The sequence below is a fragment of the Neovison vison genome, chromosome 6, assembly GCF_020171115.1.
Source record: "Neovison vison isolate M4711 chromosome 6, ASM_NN_V1, whole genome shotgun sequence".
NCBI classification, from domain to species: Eukaryota; Metazoa; Chordata; class Mammalia; order Carnivora; family Mustelidae; genus Neogale; species Neogale vison.
The window spans coordinates 58,631,002-58,649,461 of NC_058096.1; the positions used below are offsets into that span (position 1 = coordinate 58,631,002).

An 18,460-nucleotide genomic window follows, 5' to 3' on the forward strand; every position below is an offset into this window, starting at 1 on the left:
CATTTTAGACACTGCCAAAATATAATGTAGCCTCCCAAAGAGGGCAAAGCCTGCGGTCACCTGTTCAGGAATTCATTGGTGTCCTTGATCAAGTAATAGAAAAATTTCCAGAAAAGAAAACTAATTTGTAGAAATTCTCCTAGAAACAGGTTTGGTTGTATATAATAAGAAATGGATGAACAATTTAAGGATACTTGCAAGTGATTAATAATTTCAGAGCTAGGCCCCTTGGGCTCTTGAATTCAGGGTCCATGGGGGTGAGAAGGACGGGGGTGGGAAGCAAGCACTGTCATTAAGAAAGTCTATGCATTTAGTCTCTGTGTGCTAGAGCTTCCCCGTGCTCTCTTACCTTTTTCTTGCTTAGATACCTGATTTCAGTGATTTCCTTAAAGGACTGCATGTCTCCAACCATTCTTCCTAAACTACAACGTAAGTCTCTTCTCAAAACCTTCAATGGCCTGTTTTGTCTATGGGGGAGAAAAGGTTCAAACTCTTTAATATATTTCTATTATAAACTCTACCAAGTTGACAGTATGAACAGGTAACCCCTAGTGAGTCACTGGCACTATAATCAAGAGACTTAGAGTCACAGCTCTGCCACTAACTATCTATGACATCTTAGGCAGAATTGTGTCATTTTGAAGCTTTAGCATCCTCTTTAAAAGGGGATAGAGATAGTCCCTAACTCACTGGCCTCTTGTGAAGGTTCAGCAAGAATGAATGAGACCTATTTCCCACCTATCCCTCGAGCTGCCCTTCTAGCGGCTTTCCTTCCCCATTTCCCACTCACAGTCACAGCTTTGCTGCTGATGTTTTCCCCAGAGCACATCCCTTTCTCATGCCAAAACTGCCTGCCCATTTTCCACCTGCAGAAACCTTTTTCAGAATTCCAGGCTTGGCTAGAATGCCTCCTCTGAGAACATGTCCCTTGGCCCTCTCCACGCCCATCAAAAATGTGCACCTCTTTGTCCATCTCTACATGTCTGTATTATCCCTTCCTTCCACTTCACATCACAATGTGTAATTCACATATTTCGCTCTCTTTTCTCCTGAATTATATTCTATCAGGTTCCTCAGATGCCGGCCTACACTTAACTTTTCCCCCATTCCTAGCAGCTACCAAAACGACTGGTACATGATAAGCACTCCACTCCCTTGTAATTATTATCTTACTCCTTCTGTTAGTTTAGGCCCACAGCCCTTTAATAACTTTCATAATCCAGCATGTAAGAAAATACTACCTAACCAAATCCTAAATTTTATTTTTATTTTAAAATCATTTTTCTCTAAATATCTGTGGCATTAGTATAAAAATCCCACCAATATTTTGGTTTCCATTACATTATTTGAGAGGAAAAATTATTCTCTTCTACTTACAGATTCTTAGCTGAGATTCTTTTTTTAAAGATTGTATCTATTTATTTTAGAGAGAGAGCGCAAGAGAGCACACAAGAGGGGTGAGGAGCAGAGGTAGAGAGAGAAGCAGACTCCAGGTTGAGTGCAGAGACCAACATGGGGCTCTTGAGGTTACGACATGAGCCAAAATCAAAAGTAGGCCGCTTAACCGAAGAAGCCACCCAGGTGCCCCTTAGTGGTTGGGTTACCTGCTAAAGATTTTTTTTTAAGATTTTATTTATTTATTTGAGAGAGAATGAGCAAGAGACAGAGCACAGGAGCAGAAACAGAGGGAGAAAGAGAAGCACGCTCCCCACTAAGCAGGGAGACTGACACAGGGCTTGATCCCAGGATTTCGGGATCATGACCTGAGCCGAAGGCAGATGCCTAACCTAGTGAGCCACCCAGGCACCCGCCTAGCTGAGATTCTTAGCGCAAGTTTTTTTAAATTTTAAAAGTGGTGTAAAAATATAATAAAACCTTGGAAAACGAAGAGAAAAAGCAATACAAGGACCCACCTATGAAACATGAGCCTGTTTTCTAAAGCACTGCTACCTACAGTGTGGTCTGAACCAGCACAGCTAGAAATTTAGGAATGCAGAATCTGAGCCCATCTCAGAACAATGCAACCCAAATATGATGGATTTACACATTAATGTTTTAAAAAACCCTACTCTCAGACACTTCCTAGAACCCCGCGGAGCATGTTTTACCAAGTGTCTGTCTCCTTCTCACAAACATTTATTGAGCACCTGCTATATGCCAAGAACTGTGCTACACGCTGTGATTTCATCTCCAAGATTTCTCCCAGGATGACTCAAGAATCTATGAAGAAGAGCGCTCGCTTCTTTTGAACTGTTTTCTTGGCAAAGTCAAGTCGTTGTGATCAAAAAAGCTGCCAATTTCATGGAGACACAAAACTTCTAGTCTTAAGTGATTCCACGTCTCTTGTTTCTGAATTCTCACACAGTGATATCTCTAAATCTAAAGTTTAATGCTTTCTTTTAAAAAAAGATTTATTTATTGGAGGGGGAGGAGCAGAGGGAGAGAGTATATTAAGCAGACCCTGAGCTGAGCTTGGAGCCTGAAGTGGGGCTTGATCTCAAGACCTTGAAATCATGACCGTAAGACCTGGACGCTTAATTGACCATGCCACCAAGTCCCCCCTCCTTTAATGCCTTCTTAATATGCTCACTCCTTCCATTAAGAGCTAAATAATCAAGGGGGAAAATGCATTGAAATTAACATACCACCACAGAGCTTAAAGAACACATTTTGCTTGCCTTAGCCAGTTTCAATAAAATTTTGCATTTAGGAATTTTTAAAAGGGTGCTAAACTCAAGAGAAACACAGAAAGGTGACATTTCAAAAGTAGATGTTGGGATATTTCTTTACGGAGTGATTTTTCTATGAGGAATAAAGAATGTGAACTCTAGGGGCACCTGGGTGGCTCCATGGTTAAGCATCTGCCTTCTGCTCAGGTCATGATCCTGGGATCCTGGGATTGAGACCAGCATCAGGCTCCCTGCTCAGCAGGAAGCCTGCTTCTCCCTTTCCCACTCCCCCTCCTTGTGTTCCCTCTCTCACTGTGTCTTTCTCTGTCAAATAAATAAATAAAATATTTTAAAAATTTTTTTAAAAATGTGAACTCAAACACGTGCCATGGTGTACTTGGAAAAAAGAGCACTATATTGAAGTGCCCTTTAAACACCAGAAGATACATGATGAACACTTTCTTTTTATTAACGATGGGATACTCCTCCAGGAAAACAAAAACAAAAAATTCCTGTAATACCAGGCAACTCAAAGGACGGAAAAGCAGGTTCAGATGAATGTTAAGAATAACCTGGAAGAGGAAAAGGGGACTGTTATGCCCGAGTTTTCATGTCCGAGAGACCACCAAGGAGCCAAGCACCGATTCAATCACACGAGGGTTTATTTGACAAGCTTAAGCTTGGGCCCAAGTATACCTGACACAGTGGAGTAGGGACTTGGACCCGGAACCAGATTACAGTCAGAGTTTTTAAAGGCAGAGTAGGGGTAGACTCGGTGGTGGGTGAGGACACGGGGGATTAGGGATGGCGTAAGTCTCTAAGGAATTTTGAAAGCAAGGTCTCCAGGACCTTGGGGGGCTAGCTATTTTTGGGAGAAGGGTTATTTATTACTAATAATAAAAATCTTCTCATGAGACCCTTTAGATGTGTATCAGTGGGCCGTATACTTGGGAATGATTCTTGACACTATCTTGGAGGTTTAGAGATAAAGGAATTGTTAAAGTAGACTTACAGTATCCTACTCGGATCTGTTGGGGTAGAGGGTTGGTCAGGCTAGGATTGTCCTTAGCAAAACCTCAAGGTGAGGGCAGTTAAGTCCCCAGGGGAGAGCCACTCTGTCTGTTTCAAGAGCTTGTCAGTAGGTAAGGAATTTTAATGATTTTCTTCTGCCTCTGTTTTCTACATCAGCTAAACCTGAGGTGGGATGGCCTTAATTTTCTCGGCCTCCACATTTCCCCCTGAACAATTTTGACCCTTAAATCTTTAAGGTTGCTGAAGGTGGAAGGTCTCATCTTCTGTAACTTCTTCCTGCTGAGTAGGGGCGTAGAGTTGTCCCTACCTACTCGGGTCAACATTAATCAGTTGGGGAATGTGTAGGGGAATTATGAAAGACAGAGGCAGCTGAGTCCAGGGGTTTAAATCAATTATTAGAGAAGAGAGGGACTGTTTAAAGTGCTAACCTGAGTAGGTCAGAACCCAAGAAATATTTTGATAATCTGGAACATCAAGATGGCTGTACAGGGCTAGACTTGAGGTGGGTACAGCCTTGTTTTTCCTGGCCTCCACAGGGACAATATGAGCAGGAGTTATGTGCACTGAGAGGTGCCTAGGGCACAGGCATTGCAGGGGCCTGTGGAGTTACCCTGGAGTTGAAGTGAGCTGGTCAGTGATTGGATGTCAGACTTGACTTTTCTCTTAGCAGAGGCTGCTGCTTGCTTTTCACATAAGCCCCTCCTGAGTCACCCAGGAGCTGCCTGACCTGAAGCCCTCCAGGACCCCACTATCAAGGTCCTGGGTGGGGGTGGAGCATTCTGATTTTGCCTATTGGCCAGGATGTTTCTGATTATTGCTGTGCAAAGTTCTCATACCATTAGAGACCCTATAGTACACCACAATGAAAAAGTACCATTTGAAGGAGTAGGGAATATTGCAGAAAGCAGGGAAATGAGTTTGTGTGCCTACAGACCTCTGGATTTGAGGGTTTCCTTTTAAAAATGGCATTTCCAAATAGCGCCAGCTGCTCTCTGAACACCCCAGAACTTCCATTTCATCTGTGAAAAGGGCATCCTATCCACCCTTTTAAAAATTCCTAAATGCAAAATTTTATTGAAGCTGGCTAAGGCAAGCAAAATGTGTTCTTTAAGCTCTATGGTGGTATGTTAATTTCAATGCATTTTCCCCCTTGATTTTTTAGCTCTTAATGGAAGGAGTGAGCATATTAAGAAGGCATTAAAGGAGGGGGGACTTGGTGGCATGGTCAATTAAGCGTCCAGGTCTTACGGTCATGATTTCAAGGTCTTGAGATCAAGCCCCACTTCAGGCTCCAAGCTCAGCTCAGGGTCTGCTTAATATACTCTCTCCCTCTGCCCCACCCCCTCCAATAAATAAATCTTTTTTTAAAAGAAAGCATTAAACTTTAGATTTAGAGATATCACTGTGTGAGAATTCAGAAACAAGAGACGTGGAATCACTTAAGACTAGAAGTTTTGTGTCTCCATGAAATTGGCAGCTTTTTTGATCACAACGACTTGACTTTGCCAAGAAAACAGTTCAAAAGAAGCGAGCGCTCTTCTTCATAGATTCTTGAGTCATCCTGGGAGAAATCTTGGAGATGAAATCACAGCGTGTAGTACAGTTCTTGGCATATAGCAGGTGCTCAAGCCCTGCCCTATGGGGGTCCTGTGAAGATCAAATGGAACAAAGAATTTGCAAGAAGGTTTCAAATACCTGAGTAATACAAATAGAAGTCATTATTAATTCCCTCCTCTGTAAGATGGGGGTAAGAGGTGTGTAAGTAAATCTTCATTATGTAACTGCTGAAACAAACCATCCTAGAGGTTGTCATCCAAATATGATATATTTCACCCTTCTCAGCCTTCTTACTCCCCCTATTTCTGCCGCCTCTGTGGTTTATTAAAATGTAATACATTCTATATGATTGTCATTGTGTGTGTGTGTGTGTGTGTGTGTGTGTGTGTGTAGAGGAAAGACACAAGGAAAGAAACATCATCTGTGGTCGTGTACAGCATCTGAGCGCTGGCTTCCTGGAAGGCCAGAGGAAGGACCCTTCTTGAGGTCCCAGGACTAGCCCCCGCCAGCAAGTTCCTCCGCCTGCAGTCCCCGCGGCGGCGCCCGCCTCCCTCCAGCCGGGCTGGAGTAACGGAGGGAGGGGACTGGGCCGCGGAGGGGTGGGAGCGCTCCGAGGGGCAGCCCGGACGGACGCCGGCCAATCGGAGCGCGCTCCGCCAGCGGCCAATCACGGGCCGCGTAGCCCGGCAAATCTGCCCGGCAGTGCGGGGCGGGGCTGCCGGAGTCCGGGTGCCGCCGGTTACACTTCTGAGCGCCTTCGGAAAGCCACAGGGCAGGGGGGGTGTGTGCTGAGAAGCGGGGGGAGGAGGAGGAGGCAGGCCCAGCTTGTGGGCCAGCCCGGTGACACACAGAGAGGCATAAATCCGCTGGTGATGTTGCGTCCGGGCGCTCACGTGTGTAGAGACCCACCGGCTTGTCCGTACGCCGTAAGGGCACCTGTCGTGTGAGTGGCTCCGGGCGTGGCTGCTCGCCGGACGTTCAGTTTCTGTAAGATTGCTCTCTAGGGGCCTACCTAACCCCGGCTCCAGAGGGGGAACCTAAGAAGTTTAACGGAGCCGGGTCTGAGCAGATTAAGGGAGTGAACAGCGGCTGGGCCGGAGAGGGTGGGGACTGCGGGGGCTGGGGGGGTTAGGGAACCACCTACTTGCCCCGTCTCCCCGGCAGAAAGGTCTTTTGGCAAGACTGGCTTGACAAAGATGGCCCTGGAATGTCTAGAGTCCGGGCCGTGATGATCCCTGAGTGAGTGGCACCGGGCTGCGCCTGGCAGTTTGTTGACTGACAAAGAGGGATGCTAGCAGTTAGGAAGGTAAGGAGGAAACTCAGGATGGGGACCATCTGCTCCCCCAACCCCAGCGGGACAAAGACATCATCGGAGGTCTGCAATGCCGACTGGATGGCCTCGCTCCCCCCTCACCTCCACAACGTCCCCCTTTCCAATCTGGCAATCCCAGGTACTCTTCTGTTCCTACTTGTTCCCACTGTGTTTGCTTCTGCCATTTTAGTGTTGTTATTAATGGATTGGGTTGCTTTTCTGTTGTGCTGAGAAAATAATTGTCAGTGACCTTACTAAACGTTTTTATTTCCAACCAAAAACTTAACACTGAAGCAGCTGCTGTAAACAGATTTAAGTACACTGCATCATTGGCAAAAGGGGCTTGGGAGAATGGAAGCACCATTTTTTTGTGTTTGTTTGTTTATTTGCATCTTTTTGTTTGTGTTTTGTTTTTACTTGGTAGCCTCATTCTAAGAATGTTACATCCCTAATGTTGGAACCAGGCCATGTGAGTACCTGAATCACTTAAAGAAAAAAGGAGAGCTCACGAGTAATGAATAAAAAGGCATTAACGATTTTCAATCTGGATCAAAATTAAAACTGAAAAGTATTTTCTTTCTCATGAATTTGACCTTGCATATAGGAAAAACAAACAAACAAAGATTAGCATCAGATAACAGGTTCAGAACCAGGACTGAGTTTAAAGACACATATTTTTGCTGTTGGAAAAGCCAGAAATAGAGAATGCAAATGCTCATCAGAGGTCACAGGCAGTCATTAGGTGTGATGAGGTGGTGTTTGAAGATTTGTCTATATATATATACAGGTGTCTGCCTGACTGATCTAGAACCAGAGCATTGAAAAACACTTCTCCTCCAGCCACAGTTTCTATCCTAGGGGTTTTATGCCTTGGTATCACTCTCATTAAATTTGTTAAATGTGTCCTCTTCCTTCCACTCAAAAGCTGGCTAGAACATGGTTTCTAGGGAGGGCCATTTGGACTACAGTGATCTTGGTCTGCTGTGCTGGGCAAAGTCCCAGACGCCTGTACTTGAAAAGCACCCCTCGGAGCAGGGGATGGACTACTGCCAATGTTTTCTCTCACCTGGAGACATAACAATTGATGTTGAGCCCTAGACTTCCAGACAAACTCGCAAGCATCCCTGGGAGCAGTCTGATTTTTGTGCATGACCTCACGCAACCCAGATCTTTGCTTTCTATGCATGAGGAAGAACAGAGCTGGCTTCAGATGCAGCCTTTTCCTTACTCGCCTCTTCTTTTGGAGGTCTTCCAGGTTCATTGTCCTTATGGGCTCTTGCTGCTTTTGAGCAAGGAGAGGGCTGCTAAATCTCTTTATAGTTATGATCACTTGTGTTTTATCAGCCATTGACTATAGTTCCTTGGGAAATGCCAGATGGTCATGCCTCAGAACAGGTCTTTTCCATGTTTAATTGATGCCTGTGGAGTCATCACTGAAATGATGCACGGGCTTCTTTTAACATTAGTCATCTGTCTTCAGGCTTTCCGGTGGAATTGTTTGGTCAGGTGGTATGGCAGGTAGTGTGTGTTTGCAAACAGCATGGCATCTTAGGCAGGCCCTAAATGACTCTGTCATTCAGGGCATGTCCGGGCTTCCTCCTTCCTGTTGTACTTTGGACGGACAGATCAGACCACAGCCCCAGCTCTGCCAGTGGCTTGGATATGTGCTCTGACACCACGACTCCTGAAAGGAGCTGGGCATTTGTTCTGCCATCTATAGGATATCTCACAGTTACTAGAATTGCTAGGGGAAGTGGGCAAATAGCCGGAGTCTGCTGCTGTAACTGGAAATGCTGTGATTAGTCACAATGGAGGACATAGGAATTTGTTCACCCTGCTTTGTGAAGTCTGGTCCTTCTATGTGTAAGAAAGAAAAAAAAAAAAGGAAGAAAGAAAGAAAAAAAATGACCTTGACTCCTCAACATGCTGAATTCATTTCTGTGAATGTCCTTTTCCCAGCAGTGGAAGGGGCATGAGCGTATATATGTATGAGCTCAACACAGGAAAGTCACGTATAAGTGCTAGCCACTTATGGACGCCTCCCCACCAACCATTCTTCCCCCCACCAGTTTCCTTTCCCCTCCCTCAAGCTTAATATCCCCTAGCTAATGGCTAGCACTCAAGTTCTGCCAAGCCTTGTGGAGAAATTCTGAAATACAGAAGGCATTCAGGAAGTGGAATCCATCGTCTTCCTCCCCCATTCCCCCTACACCTCTTCCCCTTTGTGATCACCTTCAGCATAATAGTTCTTACTCATTAAGTGCTAACCCCAGCACCTACTGACAAACATTATATATCTCAAATATCTATACCTCCAAGACAGCTACTAACATCCTCGTTTTGGAAATAAGAAAATTATTGTCCAAGAGATTAAGTAATTTTTTAAAGATCACACAAATAGTAAATAACAAAACTAACAATTAAGTCCCTGTCTAGCTGGCTCCAAAACCCATGTATTATCCCTGTGCCCCTCAGGGGGCCTTGAGGAGCACAGAGCAGCTGTGTGTGTGTGTGTGTGTGTACTAGGGGAGGGGGTGGTAGTCTCTAACTAAAAACCAGTTTTCACAGCCAATCCTCTATGGCAAATGAAATTATGTTTAAGACTAGATGGTCCCTATCTGAGTGATTATATATCACTGTGAAGAGAAAGATAGGCAGACATACACGTATACAAATTATATATCTGAGTAATATATATATTTACATGTTTACAATTATATATGATATATGTGGTATATATGTGTGTGTGTATATATAGTTGTATATATGTATGTGTATATATATATATATCTGTGTGTGTATGTATGTGTTTATATATACACATATATATCCCTGTTTGGGACAGGGATATATTGGAATTGGAATCCAGGAAGTTTTAAATTTAGATTTATTGCTTAGACCTATTTTGTGTGATGTGTATGCACATGTGTGTGCTCCTGTGTGCCAACAGACAATGACATAGGGTGTCTATAAGATTGTGTCAGATCTGTCAGGATGGGGGTGGGGTGGCCCAAGGGAGAGGTCAGAGAAAAGGCAGGAGTTCTGGCAATAATAGCAGAACTGGGATGGAGTAAACTAGGTTATATTTGAATGCATCTGCTGCATTTGCCCAAGGCGTGATGGGAGAGAACAGGTGTGCATGTACCTCTCAACAAAGCCTTGGTGTATTATTTTACTTATACAACTGCTAAGAACACCTGTTAATGGCCAGTATCACCCAAACGTATTGAAATATTCTGGAGAAGAACTTCAGAACAAATTTCATTGCCAACCATTTAGAGTGATTGGAGACCCCAAGGGTAAAGGATCTGGAAGTTGCAAAAGTCAGATTTTTAAATTAAAGCTTTAAACTCTACAAACATTTTCACTGACATTAGTGAAAGCATGATATTCTTTATGGACAAATGGACTGATAGAAAAAATGTTTTCTATAACATGTATATTTTCAATGAATTCTTTTTCTATATTTTGTGTATTTCTTTTCTTGTCTTTTTTTTTTTAGATTTTTTTAAAATCATGTTTTTTCCCTTTTTATTGAAGGTAAACTGTTTAGTCTATTGCAGAGAGCTTTGAACTTAAGATTTGATATTGTTGGTTCTGGCTGTGTGATATTGAAGAAGCATCTGAATTTCTCAGGACTTAGTTTCTTCATTTGTAATTAAGCTGTCGGATTAAATGAAATATAGAGTCTTTTCCAAATTAAAAATTCTTTGATTAACTAAATCAAATAAACTATAAATGCCCATTCTTTGTTCAAACATGAAAAGAGATGGGAGGAATAAGACATTTTAGGTCTGAAAGCCCTTTTGTGCCTCTTTAAAACAAGAAATTATTTTTGGCATGTGCAAATAACTACTCGCAACTGCCAGAATGAAGCAGGGTCCTCTCACTTTAGCTTCTTAAAAGGGACTGTAGAATAACTGGTTTAAATAAACTGACCCTGAGTACATATTAAGAAACCTCCATGCTCAGGCTTGGGGGAGACCCAAAGATGAATCAGGTATCAACCAAGTATAAAAGAGCTTACAATTTAGTTTTATATATACAAATTACCATATATAGTTAAAAATAATTGGGGCAAATATTAAAACAGAGATTTATTAAAATCTTTTATTAAAATATTATTAATCTCTTGTTAAAATATTATCTCTTATTAAAATATTAAACAGAGATTAAAGAAGATGGAAGCACACAGACTGGAAAGACTAATTCCCATTAGTTGTTACTTCTCAGATTAGAAACTACTTCGTTGAAAAAATGGCTTGACCCAAGATTTGAAGAATGGTCAAAATTTCAAGGGATGTGATTAGGTAGGCAGTCTGGGTTAGATGGGGACTTTCCTGAAATGGACCAATTAAGCTCTGGGATGGGGGTAGATGGGAAGTGGAGGACTTTCTCTCCTGCCTCTCAGTAATGCTTTGTTAATACGTTTATCATAGCATTTCTGAACACATTGTTATTTTTGGCTACCTGTCATCCACATCATCTATGAACAACTTGTACGCAGAGAGTGTGTCTTATTTCTCTTTATAATGCTAGGTCCTAGTACAGGATGACAGCTTGGTCATTGGTGTCAAGTGGATGATTGAATACAAGAGACCAGGAGAGTAAGCGTGCTGGACAGTGGCTCACTTGCAGCCACCATCGTGTTTGATTGTGATCAGAGCTAAACTGAATGGATTGGTTAGGTTTTCCTGACAAAAAAGCCATATGAAGCCCCCTGAACATTTTCCAACCAGCTTTTGTGACTTCTGCATAGTATTCCCATAACTTTAGATAAAGCTCATTACTCGGGGCACCTGGGTGGCTCAGTGGGTTAAGCCGCTGCCTTCGGCTCAGGTCATGATCTCAGGGTCCTGGGATCGAGTCCCGCATCGGGCTCTCTGCTCAGCAGGGAGCCTGCTTCCTCCTCTCTCTCTGCCTACTTGTGATCTCTGTCAAATAAATAAATAAAATCTTTAAAAAAAAAAAAAAGATAAAGCTCATTACTGAGCCCCATTGGAAGTGAAAATTCTGAGGCAGAACAAAATGGGCAGGAGAGTCAGAAGAGGAATTCTGGTGTAACTTGTGTCCTAGGAACAATGCTTTCACCTTGCATCCTTTCTGCCTTCTCTCTTCCCTTATCAAATGTGAGCTTCTCATGTTTCCTGCCTGGCCTCAGCCTCAGCCTGCTCTCATTTCTTGTTCCCCTCTTCGGCTTCCTTCCACTGACCTGGCCTCTCCCTTTTCAGTGTCAACCCTCGCTCAGATGCTGCTCACTGCTCTCCAATTCCCAGACCCTTCTCTGTTCTCATCTTCCTGAGGATCATCCCCTTCCTTTTTACCTTTCTGGAGTTCTATCCTGCCCCATGCAGTTCCGCCTCTGACCACTTGATGAGTTCTGTCGCTCTTCTCACTTCGCACACACGCGTCACGCAGACATCGAGATTACTACTGGGGCAGGATGGAAGGATCATTGCTCAAATTCTGCTTTTGGAAGTTGGATTAGGTCTGGTGCATCCAAGAGAGATTTGGGGACCCAAAAGGGCATAGCATACATTGTGGAACAAAAATTCTAGCTTGGCTCTGCTTTGAGGATAGCACGAGCCATGAGTTGGACCTAGAAGAAACCCTACAGCCTACAGGATTTGAGGCTGTGGAAAAACAAGGACCAAACTGAGTCTACCAGGGCTGACCCAATCAAGAAAAACAATTATATGGAACCAAAATGGATTCTTAAGTGGGAATACTTTTTTGATTCCCCCCCGCCCCCGGGTGGTCATGGGGAGGAATAAAAAGAATCTATGACTTTGGTGTTCTTATTAGTAGGTCTTTCTTCTAAGGAGGCTCCTCACTTCCTTAGATTTCCCTACCCGCAATCACACAAAAAGCCACAGGGAATTCAGGAGTCACTTGTGTCTTTAGGAAGCAGAACGAACCATGGATTGGCTTAGACCATTAATGCTAGAGCCACTCAGTCTGGATTTGAACTTCAACTCTGTCCCTCATGATTCTGTAACCTGGCAGGTTACTCACTCTCTGTGCTACAGTGTCCTTCTCTGTAAAACAGAGATAATAATGGCACTACATCATTTAGTTAGTGTGACAATTAAATAAACTAATGCATATACCATGCTTAGAATAGTTTCTGTCACAACACGATATGTCATTAAAATTAATTATGGTGGATTTATTAAAAACCTGCACCTGGAATAGACAACCAAAAGAAGTGTAAGATCAGTCCCTCCCTTCAGGCAATGTACAGTGTAGTTAAGGAGCTGACCTTCCAGTAAGACATGTAGCTCAGTGTTCTGTCCAATCAGATCAGGATAACGTGAATGGTCATCCCCTCAAAGGGGCTTAGAATTAAGGGAAGGATACATGGAGGGTTGCCCAGGATGTGAGTACCAAGGGAGACGTAAGTGCAATATGAGGGCAGCTGATCAAGAGAGCCAGAAAATCCTCTTGAGCTACTTACTATGGCCCCCATCCCAAACTCCGAAAGCCTCACAGTTCCCCCAAACACACACATCACCCCCTACACACACACTAACACACACCTACTACCCATTACCTAGTGCACACACTGAGCTGTGTCCTCAGGAGAGCCCAAATTTTCATGCCTGTTGCTGTTTTCCTGTGATAAAAATCTTGGAATCCATGCCCACTGCCAACTCAAATCCTAGGAGACTGCGCCTTCACCTGCACGCTACTGTTTCAGCCGGGCTTCCGAAGCTGACAGTTGGCTTCTGTCACATGATTTGAGCTAACTAACCCCCCCCCCCGCCTCCCCCCAACTCCTCCAGGGGACTGATTGGCACCAGTCTACCCCCACCTCCCACCCCCCAAAAGCTTCTAAGTACAGGCAGCTAGAAGTTACTGTTAGTGAAAGGCTTAGCCTTTGGGAAAAGCTTGAACCTCTTTACAAATGCTGAGTAACCCTATTTAGAGTTTCAAACCAGGCCTGCAGAGGAGGGGTTATTTATAGACCTTGTAGTAGGTGGGTGTGTTTGTGTGTGTGAAAGGATCTGAACATCCATCAAGAACCAAACTGACGTAGAGGAGCACTGTGATGGTGCTTGTTTGAGTTGTTTCATGCCTGGTGGAGCCAGGGCCCTTCCCTTCTCACAGCTCCGGGAATTTGGATTATATTGCTGAGTACCCATAAGGACCAAACGGTACCTGGGAGGATTACATTAATAGGTCTCTAGTAGCTTCAGGGTAACATGGGTTTGGCCATAGATGCTGGCATTGCTCTCGGGGGATGTGTAGGTTGTGCTCTGAAGTGTTGGCGGTCTTCCTTGCTTCACGGTCTACGTAGAAGCTGGAATTTTCTAAGAGAATAACAGGTGGGTTTTTGTTGTTTTTTTTTAATTTCCAATTATTCTAGAACTGTTGGCTGTAAGGTATTCTTTTTTTTCCAGAGAATATTCTGTTGCTCTTTTTTCTCCTCTGTATGGACCTGACGATATCAAAATAAGGGAAGAACCAGAAGCATTTGTGCCCTGTAACGCTAATATGTTGGAGCGCGCAGCGGTCTGAAGTGATGGTAGAACTGAACCGCTCCTAGGTGCTGTCAGACTGAGCTGAATATTTTATGAACATGTGTGATTTGAAGGCTATATGCAGAGGGCAATATTCTTATAAAGTATAATTGAAACCAGGTGAAAAAATATCCTTCTTCCTGAGCTTTGAGCTCAGGTCATTGCCATGGCAGGAGGTGCCCAAATGGATATCTGCAAGAATTCTGTGAGCACATGGTGGCAGTTTGGCAGAAAAAAATTACAGGTATCTGTTTATCCCCTTTGCTTCTTTTGGTTTTCATTGCCTAGATTTCAAAAATGTATTCATTTAAAGGGAAATCAGATGTTCAAAGGATATTTGTTGTGCGCCTTTTGTACCAGGTACTGTGTTAGATGAGGCGAACGTAAAGAGAAGGTTCTTCTCCCTGCTTTTTGTGAATTATGATCTTGTAAGAGAAGAAAGCTAAAATTCAAATACCCTGGAGAAGAATGCGTATGGGACTATAACACTCAGAAAGCCAACTTCCAATTCCATTACTGAGAGGAGGCAGGAAGCCTGCTAGATTGGGGTTTTAAGAGGAGATGAGCCTTGGGTTGAATCATAAAGAGCAAATAGTAAATAGCCAGGTGTTACAGGTAGAGGGAAGTTTGTCACAATGTAGAGGTACCGAGGAGTGAGAGATTAGGGTGACCTTGCAGAAACCGAAGCAGTCCGGTGTGGTCAGAACATAGACTTCATTTAAACAGAGATGAGACTGGGAGAGTGGGCTAATGAGTCTTACGTGCCATGCGAAGATTAAACTTTAAACACTATCCCAGGGCAAAAAGCAGCCATTGAAATACTTGGTCAGGAGTGGGGGAAAAGTCCCCAGATAACTGCATAAGGATGAAGAGAAACAAAATGGCACCTCAGGTATTAGAAATGCTGAAGGGTAATATGAGAAACTTACTCCTTCTTTCATTTCTATTTAATACATATGAATTGATTTCCTCCTATATGCCAGGCCCTCTCCTAGACACAGTGACGATCATTACACATAGTTCCTTTTTTCAATGAGCTTACAATCTAGTTGGAGAAATAGACCTTTTTTTTTTTTTTAAAGATTTTATTTATTTGAGAGAGAGAGTGTACATGCACATGCACTAAAGTGGGGGCAGGAGCAGAGGGAGAAGTAGATTCTCCACTGAGCAGGGATCCCTATATTGGACTCAATTCCAGGACCTTAAGATTATGACTGAGCTGGAGGCAGGTGCTTAACTGACTGAGGCACCCTGGAGAAATGGGCATTTAATCAAGTAGTTATATTGTACATGATGGGTAATTGCTCTTTAAAAAACAAAACAACAGCAAAACCCCAGGTAGTTGTAACACAATATACTATAGAATGGGGAGGTAGAAGTTACTGCTAGAATAAGCACATGGCATGGAAGTCCAGGGAAGCCTCCTGGAGGAAGTGATGAATAGACTCCAACGGGAAGGATGCATAGGAATTAGCCAAGAGGATGAGAGTGTCCTAGAAGAGGAAATAACATGGGTGAAGACAGACCTCAAAGAGAGAAAATGGCCCACTTAACAAACGAAAATCATTCATGGTAGTTGTACTATAGGTTTTCAGGAGTGGGGGGCAAGGAGTAAAGTGGCAAGATACAGGAAGGTCTAATAAGCCATATTAAAGTCATTTAGCTTTACCTCAGTGATGGCGGGAAGGATGTTAAGCAGGTGAATGACAGGGTCAGCCCTCTGTTTTGAAAAGACAGCTCTGGCTACCGTCCACAACCTACGTATACTGGATTTGGGAGTACTGGACCCATCTGAACCAGCTGGGTTGTTGATGAGGCCATCCAAGTGGAAGGGGGTGCTTACCTGAGAAGGAAAGTGTCAGTATGGAAGAAGGAAAAGGGAAGACACAGGAGATATATCGGAGAAAGTATCAATAGGACGTGGCAATTACATTGGAGGCTGAAAAAAGGATACAGGAGAAAAAGGAGGTTAGGGGTGGCAGAGGGAAGCAGATGTGCGGAGTTTGGGGCACGTTGAGTTTGAGGGACCTGTGGGACTTATCAGAATTGGGAGAAGGGCATAGAGAGCACTCAGTGGAAAACATTTCAGAGTTCAGTCTTACTTTTCCCAATTTACCCAACACCAGACCCTCATCCACAGCTCCTATTATATCCAATATAAGAAGATTTGAGTTTGAAATCGGTGTCTTTTCTTTATTTATTTATTTTGGTTTCTACTAAAATTTTATTTTGTTCAGGAGCTTGTCCAAAACTTCTAGTCCCAGATAAGTGACCCTCAGAAGCTCATTGAGTGTTTGCTTACTGTGCATGAATTCTCTCATGTCTTGTTTTAATGATTGCTTCAACCGTATTGGCAGCTTGGAGGTGAGAGTTAAGATTAGCTCTGTGTACTATAGGACAAACCAGCTGTGAAATGGAAACGTTTAGTAATTTTACCATGCCATCAAATACAATTTATTTCACACATTTACATCCTGGGTTATACCAAAAGGCTTAATAAAAGCAGAATAATTTTGTAGTAAAATATTTAATTTAATATAACTTTTCCTTCTATCCGATAAACATTTTCCTCTTTTCCCCTACGCCTTTGAATTATTCTTATTTTTGTGTTGGAAACTGAAAAGTTGTTAAGGAGAACGTGATTATTTTGGAACTGAGAAGGCTTATCAGAAGCAACACAGAGTGATAATTAGCAAAACAGGGAAAGAATTTCTTATTAATGAATTAACTATGCAATCTCTTACTCTGGGATGGGGGTCAGAGTCCACTGGACCTTTGAGGAAGAGAGTCTTTCAGAAGAAAGTAGATGCCCATCTATCTGTAGAGGGCTTTAAAATGCCTCCCATACATTTAATTGAAACCCCTCTGACTCACATAAATCCTAGGATGTTGGGGCCAATTCAGAAAATATCTGGGGCAGTGGAATTTTCATGGTGTCTGGCAAGAGCCCAGGTGAGGCTTGGTGTCCCCCAGGACTCCCTTCTCAAGGCCAGCAGTGGGGACTGTGGGGCCAGAGAAGCTCTACTTGTATTTTACATATAAATACCTCATTTGACAACGTTGCAGGTCTCAAAAGCACCATGAGAAGGTCTGATTTACTCCAACTGTCCAGCTCATCCAGCCATTTGGGGGGTAGACCAGGAGTAGCCCTCTGGATTCCCAGGCTAATGTCCTCAGTCCTCAGATGGTGGGATGCCTGTTGGCTACTCAGCACATAAAAATAAGTTGATCAGCATCCTCTGCTTTCCAGTGTTCTGCCTAACCCCACTGCTTTGTTGCATTGTGAATAATCCCAAATTCAGTGGGCACTTGATTAAAAATTAAATGGACCACATGGCCTTCTCAGATGTTGTGGGCAGTTGGACAGTTGTTATTAATATTCTCCCCCATGTCCTATGGAAAATAATCCAGTCACATATATGAAGTTTATCCCTTTGGGCTGACAGGGTTTAAAGTTGTTATTCTTGGGTTTGAGAATCTGCTAAATGGTCCCCAGATCTCAAGCCTTGGACTCATGTTGGCTAGATTCTGTAGATCCTAAGATGCCTCAATCCTTCTGCATTTGTCAGCATTTGGAGTCACATTCCGTACAAATGCTGCATTTTTCCCAAGGACCCCATTCAGGTGTGTGAAATGGGAGACCCCAAGGAAATGTTATCAGGAAATAATTTACACAGGCATAAGTTGCAGGAAATCTACTCTTTAGGACTTTTCCTTTTAAATTGTTCGATGTGTTATTTTAATATAGCTGCTCCTTTCGTCATCCTTTCTGGCTTATTTTTGTCCTGTGTGTTTTCTGACATATTCCTCTTCGTTGACATAAATAACTCAAGCTAAAAGGACAGATGGAGGAAAATGGAACTGGGGGTATACAGTTGCTGGGGGTGAGGAGGTGTAGGCCGTGAACTCTGCCTGTTTCATGAAGGTGAATGGACCAAACAGAAGTTTGGGAAGGGATCAGAGGACCTTGGCTTACCTGCCCTAGGCAACTCTCGACACATCTGTTTATTCAAGCAGTCATGCTTAGCTTTATTCTAGATGCATGTATTCAGTGCCTACTGTATGCCAGAAACTTAAGCACTGTAGGGATACTCACGGTCAGGTGTCCATGACAGATACAGAGATAATGGCCACAAGGTGCCTCAGGTTCATTAAGTTCAAGAGGCCATGGATGCACAAAGTGAGAAGTACTTAAATCTACTTGGTGGAGTCAGGTGAGCTAACAGATAGATGATTCGTGATCTGGTCACTTATAGGTAATGAAAACAAAAAGGCAAGGGCCAATGAGTTTGTTCCCAAGGACTGTGAGGGTTTTCTGTTTCCATCTTCTTTCAAGCAAATCTGTTGCTATATTCAATAACGATAAG

The 18,460-nt window shown here is 43.2% G+C and overlaps 1 protein-coding gene across 4 annotated transcripts in view; it reads left to right on the top strand.

Annotated features, from left to right (window-relative positions):
• The first annotated feature begins 6,019 nt into the window (after nucleotides 1-6,019).
• The window catches only part of PLCXD2 (phosphatidylinositol specific phospholipase C X domain containing 2), a 52,186-nt gene continuing 39,745 nt past the window's right edge, over nucleotides 6,020-18,460 (top strand). For 3 of the 4 annotated variants that reach the window (XR_006384968.1, XR_006384969.1, XM_044251364.1), the window contains exon 1: nucleotides 6,020-6,709. Coding sequence is in view for 2 of the 4 variants with exons in the window: in XM_044251364.1 (XP_044107299.1) it covers nucleotides 6,547-6,709 (163 nt within the window). In the remaining 2 variants the exon portion in view is untranslated. Of the gene's footprint in view, nucleotides 6,710-14,294; nucleotides 14,338-18,460 lie in introns of those variants that run through there. The other variant, XM_044251366.1, reaches the window with a different exon arrangement.